Here is a 21,202-nt window from a genome sequence, read left to right as displayed (position 1 = left end):
CACAGTTGGGTTGTTCTATGCCAAGTTGTATCCTAGGTCGACTAAATAGAAATTTAACCAGCATGTTGGAGAAACCCATTTTATTTCCCCCTTCTTCAATATAGCACAATCTGCTTGGCCGAACTTCTTTTGTTTGATTTAAAGGTTTTTGTGCAGCTTGAACATTCAAGTCAAAGATGTATCTTGGCTTACCTTTTTGTTTTTATATTGCCTTCTAAGAGTTGCTTCTTATTTCTCAATCTCATCTCCTTGTTTTTCCATTTGCACACTGGAAGGCTATTACTAGTTACCTTCTTCTCAAGCTGATAGTCTCACCTAGATATCAGAATTAAAGCACTTCATCCTCTGCAGTATCACAATGTGTCAGGAAGCTGAGATGTCCCGATTGGTAATGCAGCAAGCAAATTATTTTCTAGAAGGTCTATAAGGCTGCGCCCTCTCTGATAAGTTCTTTCTTTAAATGATTGCTAAGGCCTGCTCCCAGCTTGAAAACGGGAGAGATGAAAATCAAGCACAACCTGTCAGAAAGAAAAAGGTTTCACACTGAGCTTTTTTTTTTTGTTTATTTTAAGACTGCTGCCTGATCTCTTCCGTTGAAGCCTGATCTGTTTTCTCTTTTATAGGCAAAGCAGCTGGAGAGGAAAGAAGCAGAGTTGAAACTGCTGGACACTTTTTATAAGGAGCAGCTAGCACACCTTGAAAAGAAGGTAAGGGCCTCCACAACTGGAGCTTGCTTCAAACAAAGTAGCAAGGGCTAGAGGCTAGTTTGACTGGCCTAGTTTTTATTACTGTGAGCCTGGAACAAGGGGGTCTGTCCTGAATCTGTACTATTACCATATACTGTTATCATCTCTATATGTAATATATCTTAATTTATATCCCTCTATAGTGGTTATTAATACATTAGAAAGAGTCCTGCAGAAAGTAAAAGTTCCAACCAGTATAGACAACACCACAGACAAGTGGAGACAATGGAAAAAGATGGGAGACTTTCTTTAATATCAGAATTGATTTGTCTTAATGACTGCATCTGTTACACGTCTGTTAAATACCAGAAACTTGGGTCTTTGAGTGCACAATTTTGAATAGAATAGAATAGAACTTTCATACTAGGTTGATTCTATTAGTTATTTTGTAACCAGACCACATTTTCAAAAATTAAAAATCTGCAGTTATTTTAGCAATAAACATCAGTGTAACACGTAAAGATTATATATTCAATAATGTTTTACGTTGTTGTGTCAATGAAAAACTAAAATATTAAAGAGAATGACAAATTCAGCAATAGTACATTTTTCAATAGCTATCCTTAATACATGAGACTATTGGATCTTGAATGTCAGTCAGCACTTTTATATCATGTTTTAAAACTTGCTTGTCTACATAAGCTTTTAATCCTGTTTATAAAATTTGAGTTTATTATTGTTTATAATTTTGCTTTATTTTGAAGGTAAAATGTCCTGAGATTCCGTGTCTTAAAAGGCACTGTAGAAACTAAAGATTTTTATTATTCTTCTTAATGACGACCACACAAATGGAGTTAGGTTTTCTAGTAGGAGAACAACTCTTGAGGTGTTTTCTTTTGATCAAGTGGTGATTTTCTTTTTGTTGTTGCTTTTTGTTCAGATTCCTTTTTCAGCAGTGGACATTTTCTAAAACGTAAAATTGCCTTTTTTTTGCGGCAGATACACAATAAGGTTTTCTTTAAAATTGCCTTTATTATGTCCCTTTTGTCATGCAGCATCCACTTTTGTATTCTTTGAAATGTTGGAGTCAATAGCTGTTAGTGCCTGTTCTTGGAGCTGCCTGTATTTGCTGTGAAAATGGAAGCAATCTGTGGTGACCCACCAAAAAGTAGTTTCTTTGATAATAAAATTGTATAAAGATACGCGTCTGACACTTTCCTGAGTCCAATAATTCAGTAGGTAACAAAAATTGTGTGGCCTGGAAGGACTGTTCTCACTGTAGGTACACACATCACAATCTTCATGTATCTATTGTCTCTGTAATAGGTGATGTGGCAAACTTACTTCACAGCTATTTTCTCTCTTATTCATGCTTTGAAAGAATGTGTGGCTTTTTCTTTTTTTTTTTGTTTTCACCCAGAGTTTGTATCACGGAGTCCTTGACATTTTGTTAGCGCATTAAAGTCAGGGTGCATAGCGGGAAAATAAAGGTTTGCAAAACATTTTAGCAGTGAGGACATTTAATTTGTTTTGTTTTTTTTGAAGGCATAGGCAATAGAGTGGTTGGAATAAAAAAAAATGAGTCACCGAGGTCAGTGTTAAGGATTCGATCTATTAATCTGTTTGCCCTTCGTAACGGGCTCTGTGTTGCATTCAGGCAGAAAGGGAGAAGTGTTGAGACATCTCCAATGCTGCGAAATGGATCAGAGACCTGGTATTTTAATAGCTTTCCCCTTTGCGGGCACACTGAGCGATTTTTAAGTGAAAGCAGTGCAGCATACCGTCTTGTTCCATCACTATGGATAAAGGCTTTTTTTTTGCTTAAGTGCTTTTTTTTTAATTGAAAGAGAATCTACATCTTGTTTAAGATGGCCCTCTATGACCTGCTCAACAGTGCTCACCATGGTGGCTGCCTCTGATATTCTGACCTACTGTATGTAAACTTTATTATTTTAATGGCTGAAACGTAATACACTATTTTTAAGGTATAGAGTTCAGATTCCAGGGCAAGATGCCCCAAGCAGGAGAACAATATCTCCACACTTACTGGTTAACACAGGACCCACAGTTCACATGCTGTTACTGTATATTTTATTGTAGTAATCTTAGCCTACAGATGTTTTCACAACAAAGGTCCTTTTCTCCATAGCTCAATTCCTAGGCCCTGTGTTCTCTCTGGCATCCTTAGGTTCTCAAGTCTCCTTGAGGTTCCTTCTACTATGCACGTCCAGGAGGTACAGTACACAGGCATTCACTGCTCACTCTCCTAAACCGTTCAGCAGATTATTATAATCTTACTTCAAACCTAAATGTAACCTATAGATCTTAAGGAGAAAGCGATGTACCGATTCAAACAGGCTACATGAAGCATATCTTTTTCTTGCTTACCGTCTGTATTTATTTGTTTAGCAAAGCATACTGAGATGTTTGTCTACATGAATTGTACACTTAATGGAAATGGGGATGATGATGATGATGATGATGAATGGAGATTTTAACATAAATTTAAGAACTGTGGCGACACTGATATACAACCTTTTATAGATGCCGTTCATGTCTGAACAGGGACAAAAGCAGCTCCGACACCTCTGTCTCATTAATGCCCATCAGGTCGGACCTCAGGTGAATGTTAAGATGCCTGGGCCTCTGTGCCGAGCAGCTCCTCTGTTTCGTGCCTCACCCTGCTCTGCCAGCCAGCCAGCCGCATCCCGAGTAAGAGCTCTCTGTGTGGGAATGCTAATCCACAATAGCTTATCTGCTTCCATTTCCACCTGAGTGGAATAAATTGATTTTGTGTGTCCCTGTCAAGTCAGTTTTGTTCCTTTTGAGTCATTTCCAACAGCTGGCAAAAGCAGAGCTCTCTGGCTGTTGTTTTATTTTAAATGATATGCAGAGCATTGATTGAGCACATGATTCATCTCCTTTCATTCCTTTTCTCCCCAAGTTAGCCATTTCCAGAGTTCATATCATGGTTCTCCAGCTTGGTGCCCTGAAGCCTCGGCTGGACCTCCTGGCTATTAATTGTTGTATCAGTGATGAGCAGGAAGCCACCAAAAATGTGGGTTACGTGTGTAAGGTGTTTTAGCCAATTCATTCTGTTTAACCCTTTCCGTGTTCCTCTATCATCACTTGAGACACTGCCAGGGAAGCTGTTTGAGTGACCTTTTGACATCCTCTCAATCTAGCTACTGTACTTCAAGGGAAGACTGTTTTCTGCGGTTTCAAAGAGTAAAGGATTTACTTGAAACCTTATTTTAAACCTCTCTTCAAAACCTGCTACCTGAAGGTTTTGCCGGTTTCAGCTTTGCAACTAGAGGGGATTAAAAATAAAATGCATTTATGTAAATATAACAGATTCTTTACATTAATTATCAAATAATTTTTGCGGTGATGGAGTTTAGATCAAATCAGTGGGCATTCTGACCATTCATAATGAGGCATTATGATTGAAGAGAATTCAGAGATCCTACAAAAAAAGGTCATCATGAGCTCTTAGGTTGGTTAAATGATATTGGTGATAAATTCTACCAGCAGAGTAAAATATACAGAACTATCTCACAAAAAATAGTTTGTGAAAAACACACGTCAATGCAAATATTTTTATTTTTGCTGGACAAAATGAGATGTAATAATATTTTGTATTATAATATCTGCTGTTTAGCTGTCTTAAAATATCTTTATTCCAGATCAACTACGGCTTGATTTTACTGTGCTAAAATGTTTTACTTATTAAGAACCTCTTTAGCTTTCTTGACTTCCCACAATGTAGTATTAATGTGTTTCCTGCCTAGGCTTGTGCTTTGAATGTAATCTGATGGAAATCTAAAACCAATAAAAAATGCCTCTTGGTTCTAAATATTGCTCATATCTGTTAATTTGTCTACGTACTGTATTTTTTCCTTGTAGGTTAATAAGCAAGATTCTGAAGTAAATTACTAAATTATTATAAGCCAATTTAAGTTAAGTAAGCAGATTATCTTTGAATGTGTAATTTAACTAATAAACAGACTTAAAAAAGTTGAAATGTTGATACCCCATTTGTAGGCTACTGACGGAAATAAGTTTAAGTAACTTCTAAGTTCTGTTGGTTTTAGTGAGAAAGTCAGATGCAGCTACTGCAGTCACAGTTGTTGGAAATTAAAAGTAAGCTTTGCCTCTTGACTTATGCAAAGTGTGTTATTGCGGTGGAAGTGTTTATTACATAATAAATTTGATTTTATTAAAGTGCTGCTAATCTTGAAAAGGGAAGAGGTGCCAGGAGCAGAATGGAGATGTTTGTGGAATGAGGAAGATAATAATATCCAAATAGTGTCTGCCTAATATTATGAAGGTGTTTACTTTGGGATTTATTAGAGGCATTCCCATGAATGCAAAAACGAGTAATATTTGCTTTTGATGAGCTGTTTATAGATCTTTTAATCATTCTCTTCTTCTGTATGTGTAGATGTTAACATGTTCTCTGATATTGTTCCTTAATTTCTGTTGAGCACACTTCTATTAATTTTCTATTAAATGCAGCTCATCCTATTTAATTTTTGCCCAAATTACTCTAAAACTTTTAAAAAAATGTATTTTTATGTATTCTTATGTCAGAGGTATTCTACAGTATCCATATCTGGTAAAAGGCATTTTATGTACAGCAAAATCTAAACTGTATTTGTATTAACTTAATTTGGATGGGTGGTCACTTATACTTTAATGTGTGAATCAATATTCTCTATATTATATATGTGCGGAAGCTATAGATTACTGCACAATAGCACTACTTTAAGTTAGCAGGCTGAGTGTTTAGTGTCACGTAGCTCAGTTAGAGCAGTAGGCTTTCTAGTTCATTGTTCTTAGTTGGAAGAAGAGATGCTTTGGTGTTCTGACCTGTTCTGAAGCTAAATTGAAAAAGTTCTCAAATATTACCAAAAAGGTGAGAATGAAACTTCCTAGTGTAAACCCCTTTGAAAACTTTAGAAGTGAAATGGGATGGTAATTTGTTGGATTGTTTGGGAGAAGGGGGGACTTTTTAAATAACAGAGTGACTGCTGTCATTTTGTTTTTTACTTGGGCTGGAATGCTCCTTGTAGATTATGGATGTACTTACCTCAGAAGCCAAGTGTGCCTTGGATTCAAGCTGTAGGTGTTGATGTGTTGACTTGTTCTCTATGCTACAGTACGACTGGTGAAGTTGGGATTGAGAAATTGGCTGTAATGAAAAGAAGAACTGAACTGTTTGTGTGTAGTTTGCTCTAGAAGGAGTGGAAAGAACACAGTTGTTTTTTGTGATAAAGGGATAAACATAAGAGCAAAAGAGAAGTAACAAGAACTTATGTTTTGTCTTTGGTGGCTAGTAGCATATTTGTTTGTTTCATCTACGAGTTTCTTTCCGAATCCAAGGAGCGTGGTGTGGGCAATAGTCTGTTCCACATGCATTCAGTTCATTTCCATTCTCTGCAGGCAATGTTAGTACAGGGGATTCTTGTTGAGAATCCTGCACATTGATTTGAATTTGTGGGTTTAGTGTTTTTTTCTTTTCACTTAGAGAACAGCTTCAGTTTAGCAAGAGCTGATCACTTAGTGTTCAAGAGTTTTGTTGTTCACTTAAATTTTGACAATTTTCTTTCTTGCATTAAACAGACACAACATTGCTGTTGGAAGGGTTTTGGAAATCATAAACATGCATTGAGATTATATCACACATAGCGTAGTACTGTATTACCTTACTCAAGCAAAGTAATACTTCATGAAGGGTTGGGTGTTTTGCCATCATGGATAAGCTCATATTTATGTGTCTTTAGTTTCACTCAGACCACAGCAGCATGGGGAGAAGGTACTTGAGGAAAATAACCTGATGAAAGTAACTGGACAGAGGTAAAATAGCAGAAGAAGATAAAAGAGAAATATGTCTTTTTACTGCACGTTTTTTTGTGCCTTGACTGAGCCTTTTCAGTATTAAAAATGCTTAGCCTGCATTGTTAAGTGAAATGGTGCAGAAATGCTGAAGTAACTGTTGGTAAATTAAGTTAGACACATTCTCCTAAATTTATGTTATTTCATTTCTTCTTCTTTAGCTGCCTGGTATGAACCGTTCCAGCTGCTTTCCCAGTTCTGTAGTCTTATCTCCTGCTCACAGCACTCAGGGTGTTTAACGTTTAAGTAAACGTTTTACATGCTATAGTAAATGGGACTGCATATTGCTGTCATGCTTGAAGGAAGAAGGTGATTGGAAATGGGCTCATTTTATATATATCTTTATTTATATTTTACATTTTCTCTTCATTCCAGAGAGCTGACCAGTATTGGTATGAAGCAGTGGGGGAAAGAAAGACTTGATCTTTCATAAGTCCTTTTAGATTTTTTAAAATATGTGAGTCTTTGGAAATGGAACTAAATTCAGAGTGCCCTAGCAATAATAAAGAAACCTGCAATATTATCATAAAAAAATTTCAATTCACTGAAACGATACATTCACAGAGATATTTAGAGCTGTGACACCACCAGAATCAGACACTGGTAGAATGAGTTAAGCAATAAATATATTTAACTAGTGGATACATTTAACACTATCCAGCATGTGTTAAGCATTTATTTTTATTATTTATTCTGTTTATTTGTAATAGATGCTTCAATACAGAAACATTTCCTGCTAATATCTGTGCTTGTGTGACTTGAATTTATGATAGATATGGATTTTACTGGATGCCAGTACATTTCTTGCATGCTCAGAAAAAATGGAAGGCTTGATCTTTCTCAATTTATAATTAATAAAGGTAATAGTGCATACCTTCATAAAGAGGATGTGCAGCCAATTCCTGGCCAGTCAGTAACTTTGATTAGATGGTTTCCTTGTGTGTTTTTTACAAGGTAAATCAAAGTTTGCCTACATATGCATGATGGAATTTGTGTCCTGATGCAAAGTTGGTCACCATTTACGTGAAATTGCTGCCCTCTTTGGATGGATTCCTATTGGCACAGTCTGTTTTGTCAAATCTGCATGTAATCTCACAACACCGTTGTGTCTTGGCCTGCCCAGTCATTCAGCTTGAACTGTACTTAGCACATACTGTATGGGCTATCTTTGACAAATCCCTGCTCAAAGAATTGCAGTAAACCCACTTCAAGAACTCCTTCAAGCAGAGTATTTGTTGGGAATGTGCTTTGAACTCCACTGCCCAGGCTGGCTGGTCTAATTTCCAGAAGACCAGACTAAGGCAATGGGTTGCACTAAAAAGAATGAAGACCACATTTGTACTTTTCCACTGCTACGAACAGTTCCAGAATAACCTGTTGCTCTTTTGTTGCTGTGTATTACTTCTAGAATTCAGGTAAATTGTACTGTGAGTGAAGATAGCTCCTGTCAAGTCTTCCACGGTCAGATGCAATATTGCTGTCTATGTACTGCTCAGGAATTTTAATCACCTGCAACATATTGAGAAACACTGTAGTATATTATGGTTTGGCTTTATGGCCATATAATATGTGGGACAGCCTGACTGTTATTCTTATCGTGAAACAGAAAGGTTAATTAAGCTTTATTTCTTCAATGCCAGAAAGATGAGAAAGAAGTGCTGTTAAGGACAGCAGAGGATGCTGCAACTTCCACTCATTTAAAGTGCTAAAATATATGATGAAGGGTCCAAGTGGCTTGTGTATTCTATATGGATTGTAGTTCACTACAGTGTGAGTCTTTTTCTTTTAACTAGCTTTTCCTTTTTGACTTATATTCTTTAGAAGTACAGAAAGTACCATAATAAAAGCCCTTAAAATGTTAATGTTTTTATTGAAGCTAACTTGAGCATCTGATAGTTACATTATCTGGCCAGTGTCTGACCAGGAGATAGGAGGCTTATACATCTTTTATGTGATAGCTTTCAGTTAATTGGCTATTTGTTGTTTTTTTTCTATATCAAATGCTTTTGTTCCTGAAACAATGTTTTGACTATTTAATTTGCTGGGATCTTAAGTCATTTCAGCACAACTTACATTTCCACAGGTGGAAAGCAAATCTTAGGGGAAACTATAATTAAATAGCGAATGATTTTTTTTGTTTTATTGTTCTGTGCGACAAAAAAATGCTGAGTAAAGGAAACAAAAATATATTTGTGAAAATTACAGTATTTTCTGTGGGACAAATGCTGATATGTTATTGAACAGACAAGGCATGGATAAACGTATTAGGCTGATTTGTTGTCAATAGGGTGTCTACTACAAAATATAAGCTGTCCATGTACTTTGTAATAGGCTTCTGATGCTGTCGTGTGAGATTCTGTTCTGTTTCTCTTATAGAATCTGGAGAAGCATGTTCACTGGTCTCAGAGTCCTAGATGCCACATATCATTCTAACTCATCCAAAAAAGTTGGGCACAGGGCAGGTGATTGAGGCATCTGCCGTATTACCGATACATACAGTACTTATCCTGAAAGGACTGAGCCAAAGTAGAGCTGTGCAGTTAGGTTGTCATCAATCCCTACAAGCAGTATTCTGTAGCATAAAGTCTCTCCTGTCCGTACTATCACTTTGATTTTCCCATCATTTGGTCTGTTGTGCACATCTGCTGTATAATTCTGCAGATCTGCCCCACTCTCGCGGTCGTCTGAGTGACATCAGAGTGGTCTTCACATAACCTTGAATCGTCACTAAAGCTCCACTTCTGGTGAATCTGACTGAGGATGGTGCACTACAGCTATGGCATCAAAATACGTCTTGAATGCTTTGTTCTTGATAAGCAGACATATTGGTTTCTTGTTTTTTCCTTTCCTGATTTTTATTATGTTAAACTTGCGACATGTTATATCACCTCATCACTCGTGTCTAATAAGCTCTCGTTAATTAGGTGGTTGCCAGTACAGCAGTCAGAGTCACTTGAGTGTGTCACAGTCTGTTATTACCGATCAGTTGTAGGGGAGTTTGTTTGCCACAAGTTTCTGTACATCGGAATTCTTTTTTGTGCCGTTCTCTCAGGGCATGCACTGTACAACAGACAGCACCACAGCAGACAGTACATTACAAATAAGATTGGTCAAAATCGTAAAAACATGACTCACGTATTCATTATTCAGAATTGGTTTACTTTGTCTTTTTAAATCCATTATTTAAGTTACTTTTGCTTCTCAATAAAAATAAAAAACATGGTACTTTTTACCATAGTGTGCATTTGATCAGAAAAGGAGAATGCTCTGGAGTCTCGGGTTTCAATTTATGTCTTGAAACCTGCTAGCTGGCTGGAGTGATTAGGAAAATGTGATTGTGTTTCTGAGTAGAAAATGCCTTTCAATTTTCTTTTCAAAGAAGAACTAACTGGGATGATCTGGCTGCATTCAAGAATAATAAATTCCCAATTGTATGAGTTCTTCTACCCTCGTTGAACTAATTAAAAGTATGGAGGGGAGAAATGTTCATTTCCCAAACATGCGCCTACTGGGAAACGACATTTCCAGTTGCCTCTGAGCTTATTTGTTCTGTATATGTAATGAAGTCCAGTAGCGACCATTAATAATTTGTGTGCATGAGGTTTCTTAGACCTCAAAACAAAGCACAGGCAGAAGTTATTTTATTTATGTGAGAGCTAGCTCCCTTCCTTTCTTGTCATGCTCTTAATTTCACCTGTCTGTCTGAGAGAATAGATTTCACAAAATGTGAAAGGCAATTTAAACTTCCAAGGCATGTGATGGCCGACATTAGACAAAACTATTTTAATCTGGTTTAATTTGAACGCTATATTAAACTGGAACAGGTGATTACTAGATGGACAGTCAAAAAGGGATGAGCAATTTACTCTAATTCATCTTATTGCTTTCAGTGTCAGACTTCTTACCTGCACACTGCAGTCAGGTGTGCTTACCTGCATTCCTGGATAGTCTTTTTGTGATTCATCAAGTGAAGAGTTACTGTTAGAAGATGCAGACAATCAGTGTACTAATATAAAAAAGTAGGAGGCCAGAAATGCCTACATTTATTGCCTGAGATTAGCATAATGTCTTTGAAAAAAGGAAACTGAAACTGTACATCATGAGAATATATAGATAGGAAGTTTGCAAATAATTTAATTAGTGAACGTATACCAATACCTGAATGTACAGTATGAGCAGATTGTGCTATTAAATAGCCTTTTTAGCACTGGAATGGGAAGAATATTGATTATGTAACATGTTCAAACTGATCTGGGCCTTTGGAACTTAGAAGAGTGCAAATAATGTTAGAAACATACAGTATGTCTGCCTCCTGTACCTTATTTTGTGGGAAAACTGCAGGTTTGCTCATTACTGTTTAAGATGAGATGTTGGCTTCAATGGATTTCTGAATCTGCATTTGCTCTACCTGAAAAGCTAGAGGGAGATAAATCATGTACACCCACACCTGGGCTTTTCTACAAAATACAACCAGTTCAGTTTGGCACTTTTTTTGAAGGATTTAACTTGAGTTAGAACAAATTACTTGTAGCAGATTTTATAATGAACAGGAATTGTTTGAGAAGACGTTTTTCCCAGTTATTGTAAAATATTATATTTTGTCTGCCATCTCTTTCCTCAGCTATTTTGCTGGTAATGTAGTAAAACTGTTAAATTTGCAGATAATTGGTAACTTAACATTTACAATTAATAGAGTCATACAGGTGGTTCTCTTATAAGTTTCAATGTAGTCAAGTAAGTAGGTCTTAAATCAAGAAGTTGTGAAGAACATATGCACTAGTTGCTTTGTGATCACATTAAATACGTTTGACATGTTTTATTTCCGACTTTGGGCTGTTGATGTGTGATGCATGACTTAAGAATCTGTGACATTAGTTATTACATACAGTAACACACTCATATTCATATTTATTTACTTCATTAGAAGAATAAGGAAATAAAACATCTACAGTACCAGCTGGATTTTGAAAAAGAAATCAGATCAAGAACGTGTTTGCTGTCAGGCTTTTGTTGTGTTTGAGGAACTTGGCTGACAGGACTTCAAAGGAAGATAGTAATAATACAGGCTCTCACTTACTCAGTTTATTTTTGTGTGAATCATGTCAGTCCTGGGGAGATGGCAATGACAAACCACTGTGTTTTAGAACTACTTCTTCAAATTCTGAGAGTCTCTTTTCTACAGACTTCTAGAAAAAAAACTGAGTTTCTTTTCTAAACAATGCAAATAAACATAAATTGCTTTTTGACCCTGCAGTATATCTGTCTTTTAACTTGTCAATGTGCACATTGACAGACCTAGACTTGTGTACTAGCAACTAAGAAGGTATGTATGCAACTAAGAAAGTCATTAGTGTGGTTAAAAGTATCAATTTTCATTCCGGTTTAATTAATTAAGGTTTAGTCTGGTTGTTAGGAGCTGTTATCCTGGTACAAAACAAACTTCACTTAGAAGTGGACTGAAGTTATGGCATATTGGTCACTATTGAACACCATTGTGCCTTTAATAAGTTTACTCTGTGTACAACCCATAACCTTTATTTTCTGTGCTGTTCTTTGTACACTACATTTTTTTTTTGCTTTGCCTTCGTTTCCTCTTGCTTACTATTAATATGTCAATTTCCTCCATTAATATTTTTTTTTAATTCTGTGCCATTTTTGTTGTGTTCTTATTCTATTGGGCTATAGAGCTGCTTTTCTGTACCACAAATCTGTCTGTTCAAGTGTACCTGGTTCAGTGAGGGACAAACACAAGCCAGGGACAGATTTAGATGAAAAAACAGCCTGGAAACTTTAGTTTTTGTGATACATCAGCTAAGCAGTTCTTAAAGAAAGGGAACACAACTCGCTCTGCTTGGCAGAGCCTTCAGCTAGGTCTTCAAGAGCTCTGAGCCAAAACCAACAAACCTAAAACAATAACTTAAAATAACAAACGGACAGAAGATCGAACAGGAGAGCCTGTTGTTTGCCAGGAATTTCGAGGCTGTTTGTCTGTTGAGAGTGATATTCAACCAGTGAGCCACCAGTCTAGTCTTTCCACTATGGGAAGAGTTAAATAAGGAGAGGCACAGGGGTAGAAAGTGAAGTGAACACCAATGAGGAGGGTCACCTCAGATGTACATGGTCAGGGCTCCTGACACGTGCCATTCTGTGAAATTAAATCATCAGTGATTTGAAAGCTGGTGCTTAGGGTTAGGTTTAGCATTAAAAAAACAATATAGTTTTATTTGTTAATTAAGGTTCTAGCTATTTTCATTAATATACATTCATGATTCATTTGGTTGTATTCTGATATAATTAGTCAATATCTGTAACTGGTAAATTTAAAACTTATCTTCAGTAAATTTTAATCAGCTTTAAATTTGCACCGGGAAAAAAGCTCTTATCAGTAGTCAGCTACCTAATGATGCTGTACAGGAACCAAAACATTGAAACTCACTTATTTTCAGGAGAACTGGCTAATTAATAAATATTGATTTTGTCTCACAGGCTTCTACATGTGAAGAAATTCATGAACTGTGCATATAGTACAGTTCACTTAAGTATAATATCCTTTTTCCCCTCAAAGTTTTATAGACCTAAATGAGGTAGACACCTACTGTAAGTGGCTTTGTTGTGTGTTTGTTGTGTGTAGCTCTAGTTACGATTATTATAGTGTAGGTCATTAACAAACAGCACCTTAAGAAAATCAACAGAAAATGCACTTCTCTCTGTTACTGAGTCTCTTCACTCAGCTCATGCTACCTCCTTCTCATCCCTCTTAATCCTTCCTGATCTCCCTGCCGTTTCACTCCATTCTCCTGTCAACACTCGCTGACCTAGGAATTTCTGGCACTGCTCTCAGCTGGCTTTCCTCCTACCTCTCTGATTGCACATACCAGACCTCCTGGTGTGACTTCTTGCATGCTCCTTACTCTGTTCTCTCTCTGCATCTGCTCCCTGACTCCTCCTTCCCACAGGTTTTTTCCAGATCATTTCATGCTAATGAAGCTCAAATCATGAAGACTGGGCAGGGTTCAGGCTCTCTTAAACATGCATGCTTGCACTACCTTTACTGTAGGTGTGTGTGGCATGCAGGGGTATACCTGTATGTGAAAGGTCCCGAAGCATGCTTACAGCAAAAGTATTTCATTTATGCTTAGTATTCTGATTGATGTCCCTTTTAAACATCTTTGATCAGTTCTGTTTTCCAATTAAAAACACTATACCTTTACCAATTACAAAACAAGACCTGCTGCTAAGTGATTTGCCTCATCAGTCCCTCACATACAGGTGATTATCACCTGTAAAGTACAGTATACAGGTGATGTTGATCATTTATCTGAGAACCCTGATTAACTCAGATTTCGGTCCTTTGGATTCCCATTTGAGATCCGTAAAGGGTTACACCTTTATTTTTGCCAGCTATTGAATGACGCATCCAGACAGTATTGCTTTCAAGAGAAGAGAGATGTGTTTTGTGCACAATAATCACAATTACTATTTTTTAAATAATTTTGGTTAATAATGAAATATCGAGGGTAGTAGATTAATACTTTTGAAAGATACTTTTGAATGTGATTGTTAAATAAACACTGAAGATTGTGAAAAATTGGTTATACCACAAAGCAGAACCATATATACATTTAAATGTGGGGAAACATAAAGGAAATGTAATGGAAATGGCACTCAAATTTGATTTAACTTAAGCACTTAAGTTGAATATACTGTTAAAATGTATCTTATACACCAAACTGGAGTAGGTTATGTATGTTATTGTCCATTTTGTATTAGAATGTGTTGGGTTTTCCACAGCACATGATTCAGATAGTTCATAGTATTTTTCCCTGTTTTCTATAATGTTGGTAGTGGTCTGTTTCTCCTAGGGACTCTGCTCAGAGACTGAGCTTCTTCAAAACTCTGAAGAGAACTTTCTTTTATTTCCAATTATTCTGTCAGCCAGACACTACCTGAGGACCTTACTTACAGTCGATCACTTGGTGCTGTGTAGCCAAACAGAATATTCTTACTCATAAAAAGAAGTAGGTTCTGACATAAGTCATTGGTTGTTAACAAAACTGAAAGATTCCTATTGTTTGGACTGTGACTGCTCTTTAAGATGCCATACAAAATGGGCTTGCTCCCAGCTAATATGAAAATCAAATTGCAAAGATTCTAGCAGCAAAACAAATTCTGTGATAAAAATTGCATTAGGCACTTCTGCAAAGATCGCAGTGGGTTTTCCCTTCTGTCCTTTCCCAACCCTCCTTATTCTTGTGCTTTTGGAGTCAGGGCTGTATTTTTTTTCCTTGTCACTTGTGTTGCAAAGCACTTTGAAGCACTTCAGTGTACGTAAGAGATAATAATCCTCCTCAAATCCTGACAGTTTGTGTGACGTGCTGTTCACAAATCCACAGGCTTGCTGTCAAAACTGGCAATTCTGGGAATATCTGCACTCTAACAATGAATAGAAAAGGTATTAACTGGACAGAGAAAAGCAGTCTGAGCCTCTTAGGTTTAGGCAGTTGAAGTCAAATTCATTTGATTTTTTTTTCTTTAAACCTCAAGGGAAATAAATGCAGAGGTTATTTTTGTATTATTAATTTTATAGCTTGTCGTGATTAAACTGCATCAGGAACATAGCTTCTTACTAAGAGCTATGGTGAGCAAACAAAACATTTTACTTTTCTGTTAACTGCAGAGGCAAAGTTTGATGTCTTGTTTTCTGGAAGTAATACAAAAATCAGTTTTTATTGCATATTTCTAACAATAAATGCCAGAAAACAAGTGTACTGTATATTTTTTTCAACTCTAAAGGCCTGTTTGGTCTTCCTTCCATTGTACAGTCCTGCACAACAGTCCCTACTGGTTAAGGATGTGGCTGCTGTTTTTTATCAAGGTAATCTGTCAAAAAAAAAATGCAGGCTTCATAATGCTTACCGCTATGCAGAAGCTGAGTAGTTAGTATATTAATTGTTATTTGTGTGGTGTATGTTTGGAAGAATAAGAAGATAAATGTTTTGAATGCTTCTGGGAGCTTGTTCTTTGCTTTGTCAAAGGGAACAGCAGGAGCAGCTTTGATTGATGAATGGCAGTTAGTAATATAGTTAGTAATACTGTGGAATTGTAGTGAATTGCTTCGCTGATCGATGACAGGTAAATTAAGACTTGAGTGCACCATATGAAAATGTTGCTTAGGCGCTGCTCTCTGCTCTTGTTTCCTCTCTGAAATGTAATGTTCGCTATGAATAGAGCTAGTAACCAGAACAAAAAGTTAAATATTAAAGAGGTAAGAATCCTTTATTTTCTTTTGAGAAATCAGTTTTTACTAAACCCATATTAAGCTCTTTTGTTGTATAAAGCCAGGATCAGATGGTTCATAGATGGTGATTAACAGTTCTTGTACTGCTCCCCTTTATGAGGACCTACAGTACTTTTTAAAAACAAAACTACAAAAATGACCTTTATGAATGTTACCTTGGGTATTAACGAACTTATCTATGCTTGTCTTTGAATTGATAATTTCCTGCTTTTTATGTTTTAACTTTAAACATACAGCTCCTTTTTTCCATTAGAAATCAAATTTACATCATGGACGTGGACAAATGAGCTTGAATAAAGACGAGAGAAAAACATGCTTCTAACAATTTCATCCTAAAAGCACTCCATGCTGCATGAATAGGAAAAAAATCAAAGAAAATGATGTGGAATGAAAAGCTGCTATGTGTGGAAAAAGAAATCCAAAGGACATGCAAGCTTTGAGAAGCTTCAAAGGCACCAAGATGTATTTTTAGACGCACATGAAAGCATTGAATTGCTCAAACAGCCATTATATCGTGCTCCTTGACTTTTCAACATTACACTAACAGAAATGAATACATCACTAATAGGTAGTGGAGGTGGGTTGAGATTAAATTTAAGATACAGAAGACCTTCTTTCAAAGGTTTTATTTCCTTGAGCTGTTTTCTTTTCCTCAGTAGGATTTCCTTAGCAATTCTTACAATAAAACTCATCTAACTGTGTAAAGGACAGCACCCCTGCAGCACAAACTGTAGCAGAACTCGTTATAAACTTATTTCCATCTTTCTTGTGTTGGTTCTTCACTTAAGTGCCCCTGGAATATTTTACATTAAGCTTTACATTACATTAGTTTTCAAACACCTAGCAGCACCCTTTCTTTATTAATTATTTTACACTGAATCGAGCCTTGTGTGTTTAATCCTCCGCATGCTCATGCTGTTTGATTTTTTTTTTATAAGACCAGTATATTATTTTTCTGTACGAACTAGTGGCTGACAGGAGACTGCAGACTTAACTTTTGAAGGCCAGCTCAAAACATATAGGAATCAGATTCTGAATTGTGGGATTTTGGTGGGGAAAATTTAAATTATGTATAGTTTGTTTCATGTTTTTAAAGTAGAAATTCCATTTGGAGATCTCTTTTCTGCTGAAGGTTAAATGGACAAAAATAAAAATCCAGATCAATGATGAATAGTTGCTTTGGTTAACCAAAGAACGTATGTCACACAAGTATAAAAATCCAGGTAGGTCTTAATTTACATTCTCTTTATTTGTGGAATTTCTGTTTGAAGCATCTCAATAATATATACTGTACCACTTCTTAATTTAGTATGAATTAGTTTTCACTAATTAGTTCTCTTTAACAGGTTTGAGCATGGTCAGCAACAGTCAACTACACAAAGTGACTGAGAGTGTAGAATATGCTAATGGATGAATAGCATTTTGTTTAGGTCACACATGAACAACTGGACAATCACTGTCTAAGTGTTCTTCCAGTTACATAAACATCACCTCATGCTTACTAAATAAAACTAGTATAAAATAATTTTATTGTCTTAGTCTGTACCTTATGTTGGTGACAAGGTTGCTCTTGGCAAGAAATTCACTAAAAATGCCCCATTGTGGGTTTTGGAACTGATCATTTTCACAAAAGTGATTTCATGGCTGGTTTTCTTTTGGACAAATTTAGCCCTTCCTCCCTGAAAATTCCTAATTCCATATGGTGGGATTCCTGGAAAGCAATTCTTTTGTTACTTTTTAGGTAAGGCTTTGAGGTTTTCTGGTTATGTTAGGCAGAATTTTACAGTTGCTCTGCAATAGTTTGTAAGGCATAAAATCTAAAATAAAATCATTTAAACCCTAAAACAAAGTAAGCTACTGTGTGAAACAATCATAATGAAATCCAATGCAAAGGATTATTTAATTAATTTTTGCTCTTATTTTTTTAAATGAAAATCAATCGTCAACCTTAACGTTTAGTTGATAAAATGATTAAATGTCTACATTTTCTGACTTGAAAAATTGTTCTTATGTTCCTTATGAGACTTTAAAATGACTTTTAAAGGGCTCACTGAGGACCAAAAGACCAGAAATCCTGGCACATTGCAGAAGTATGGACATTTTCCACACCATTCACCAACCAACACTGACAACAGTCTTCCCTTCACATTTTTCTTGAATTTGTTAAGCATGAACAAATGGTTTAAATTAACTTTTGATATGACTATATAAACATCTTACATGAATAAATGTGTTTAATTGTTTATATTTTGGAGCAAAATCAGAATGCATGATACATTTATTGTTATGGGAAATTAGTTTTAAATGTACATGTTTTTTAATTTCCCTGCATTTTTTGGTGTCGATTAAGAACTACCTGTATTTAGGTCATCCAGGACAATCTTGGAAGTGGTGGAATCTTTGACCTAACTTGATGTCCTCAGCATTTGTTAGAAGACAGAAATATAGCACGTGAAAGCACTGTAGCATCCTAGCAAGACTATTAGCATTTGCATAATCTTTCTTGCAAGGTGCTGAGACATAGACCCTGTCAGTGGCTTAATGCATTGTCTGACAGTACTTATCGCCACAGAACCTTGTATAGTAAGCCAATCCAGAATGTAGTGCTGCCAGATAGTGTCCCCTCTGGTAGCTGAAACTGAGCCAGGTGGCTGTATCTCTTTGGACACACTGCTATGTTTGACACTAAAGCTCACCATACCATAGCTTTGCACACCATTCTCAACAGTCCCTAAAAATATCCTCAGACAGGACCCATATTGACTTGTACACTTGCATTTAAGGGGGAACTCTCAACCTCAGGTTTGAGCTCCTTTGTGATTTATTGTAAGGACTGCCCTTTCTGTGGGCCTCCATTGATGAAGATGATGATGGTGATGGCAAATGTCCTCTAATGATACATGAGCTCTCTTTGCATTAGGTTTGCATAGAAAGCTAAAAGCCTGAATGATTAGGCTTTATATTATGAGGCAGAGTTTAGTTAAATACATAGTAAGATAATTCTGGTACATAACTTGTTGTACTCTTGGCCCTGGTGAGGTGTGGATTTTAAATGACTTTTGCAGGAAGTAAAAATGACTCTGTCATTTTTTATACAGGTGTTCTATTTAGGACTTAATAGTTTGGATGTGTATTTTTTGTTTAAAATGAATTATTGTGACAGTTTTGTTGCACATGTCCCCTTAAACCACAGTCACAGCCTTTTAAGCTTATCTCTTCCTAAGTAGCAGAGAAGTAAAAATACAGAAAGAGGAATGATTCAGTTCATTTTGTCTTGGAGATGGCAAATTCATTTGTTTTTTTCTCAGAGATGCTAAAGCTGCTGATTGAAAATGTCAGTGATTAGTGCTAAAACAACTGTGAGCTTTGAGCCTGGGGGAAGCTGACGGTAACACAAACCAAATCAGTGCTTTCCGAATGATTTTATAAATACATTTCCTTGTTTCTTTCTTATCTGTTTGGCATCCTCTTGCATGTGTTCTGTGGTTGGGCTTTTTACTTAGATGGATATTTGCTGTCATAAGACTTTCTTCGTATCTGCTGCCAGGAGGTTTGAGGGGAAGCTAATCAGCATTTTCCACTGTTCTCTAGTCCAGTTGTAAATAAATGAGGGTTGAAACCAAAACTGTGCAATACTGACGTGCAGTCCCATTCATTTCCATTAGATGATATTTGGGAAGGTTTATGTTTATGAACCAGCATTTAATGGGTCAGGCTAGTGCTGCGCTTACAGTGCCACCACAGCTTCAGGCCCACAGTCTGAGGGACTCAGATTAAGTGTAGGCCATACAGTACATCATCATACATTGTGATTGGTTGCATGTGTATATGTTAAGAAACTGATGTTCCTTTAATTCACTGTAACAGATATGGATGACGATGTTCCAGTGCTATGGTTTGGTTGTGTATAGTTAGTATATACCGTCTCCTGTTTGCCCTGCTCCTGTGTGTTTGAGAAGTTGTGAGTGCCCCTACATGTGGCTACTCCAGTGTTCTGCTCGCTGCAGAGCCCTGGAGTGATTTGGGCGTCTAGCGAGTCGAGGGAAAAGGATGTGAGCAACAAATCCTTCGATGGGCTGAGACAGCTTTCCATACCATAGAATAAAAATGGACGCTGAACGGACAGAATTGAGCTCTGTGTCCTGAAGTGTTTTTGTGCTAAAAACTCAGTGAAACTATGAGTTGTATTACAATGTATTTGAAACGTGAGTATTTTGTGCCACAATTTTGCTATCATCTTCTGTGTTTCTTTTATTTCCATGCTTCAGAGGCTTGTGGGCGTGCATGAAGTCATTGTGTCACTGTCAGCTGTGTGACGTCTGTGCAGTATGCAGATGTCACTGAGGCGGTTTAAGGACAAGAACAAGGTTATCATCATTTTTGTTATGTGTTTTTCGTGATACATTGTTTGTTTTAGTAGAGCAGATGACAATTTCTGGCAAAGACTGACTTAGGACAGGGTGTAAATTTAGAATGGTGAGGGGGCAGGGAGAGGGCTGGAGGGATCAATAGACCTTTTGGTCAGATTAAGTCACCAGACCCCTATTAAACTACCATCTCAAAAAGTATCCTTCACTAGAATGTATTTTAGAAATTCAAAGGGGGCAATAATGAAGTGGATTTTGGCATTTTTGTTCAATAACTCTCCATGATTAATTTTAATTCTACCGCTGTGGGTCGGTGCAGCTTGTTCTGTCAAAGCACAGACTTTAATCATTCTTAACATTTGCAAAGCTTTTTTCCCCTCAAATGCATAGATATGATTTTTTTTTTCCTGTTGGCTTTCAACATCCACTTGTAACGCATTGGGTTCGGCGAGGACAGAGACGGGAACTCAGTCTCTTGTTAAATGAGAACACGGCGCTTTATTAATCGATTTTCGATTTTTAAGAACTTTCTTTTCTTTTCACAAATAAATACAGGGAACCACAAAATAGAAATCTTTACATTAATATACAGTACATACTTAAAAGAGTATATATGATCACATCTCATTAAGTTTTGACATGGTAGCAGTTACATAGCAACAATTTATCTTGTTCCGTTGGAAATCTCATTCTTAATTTAACATGATAATGTCTTTCACAGCTTCTTGAGATACTGTCCTATGCCCTCTGTTTCCCACAGGTTTTCTGCTTCCTCCCTCCCTTCTCTCCACAGCAACCACAACAGAGAGGGAGAGATAAGTTACAACACACTGTGGTCAGTTCGGTTACATTTACACCGGTATAGGGTGGTAATTGGGTACCTGTATAAAAGGGGTTTAAAACCAGGAAGACTATTTACTATTTACGTGAATCCAGGCAATCTCGCAACTGTG

At 36.7% G+C, this 21,202-nt stretch overlaps 1 protein-coding gene across 3 annotated transcripts in view; it reads left to right on the top strand.

The window, feature by feature from the left end:
* The window catches only part of chchd6a (coiled-coil-helix-coiled-coil-helix domain containing 6a), a 147,253-nt gene that overhangs the window by 38,051 nt on the left and 88,000 nt on the right, over positions 1–21,202 (top strand). For all 3 annotated transcript variants that reach the window (XM_015348043.2, XM_015348044.2, XM_015348045.2), the window contains one exon: positions 624–707. In XM_015348043.2, coding sequence (XP_015203529.1) covers positions 624–707 — 84 coding nt within the window. The remainder of the gene's footprint in view (positions 1–623; positions 708–21,202) is intronic.

Source organism: Lepisosteus oculatus, chromosome 4, assembly GCF_040954835.1.
Source record: "Lepisosteus oculatus isolate fLepOcu1 chromosome 4, fLepOcu1.hap2, whole genome shotgun sequence".
In the NCBI taxonomy this organism is placed as follows: Eukaryota; Metazoa; Chordata; class Actinopteri; order Semionotiformes; family Lepisosteidae; genus Lepisosteus; species Lepisosteus oculatus.
This window is presented reverse-complemented; position numbering and strand designations above follow the sequence as displayed.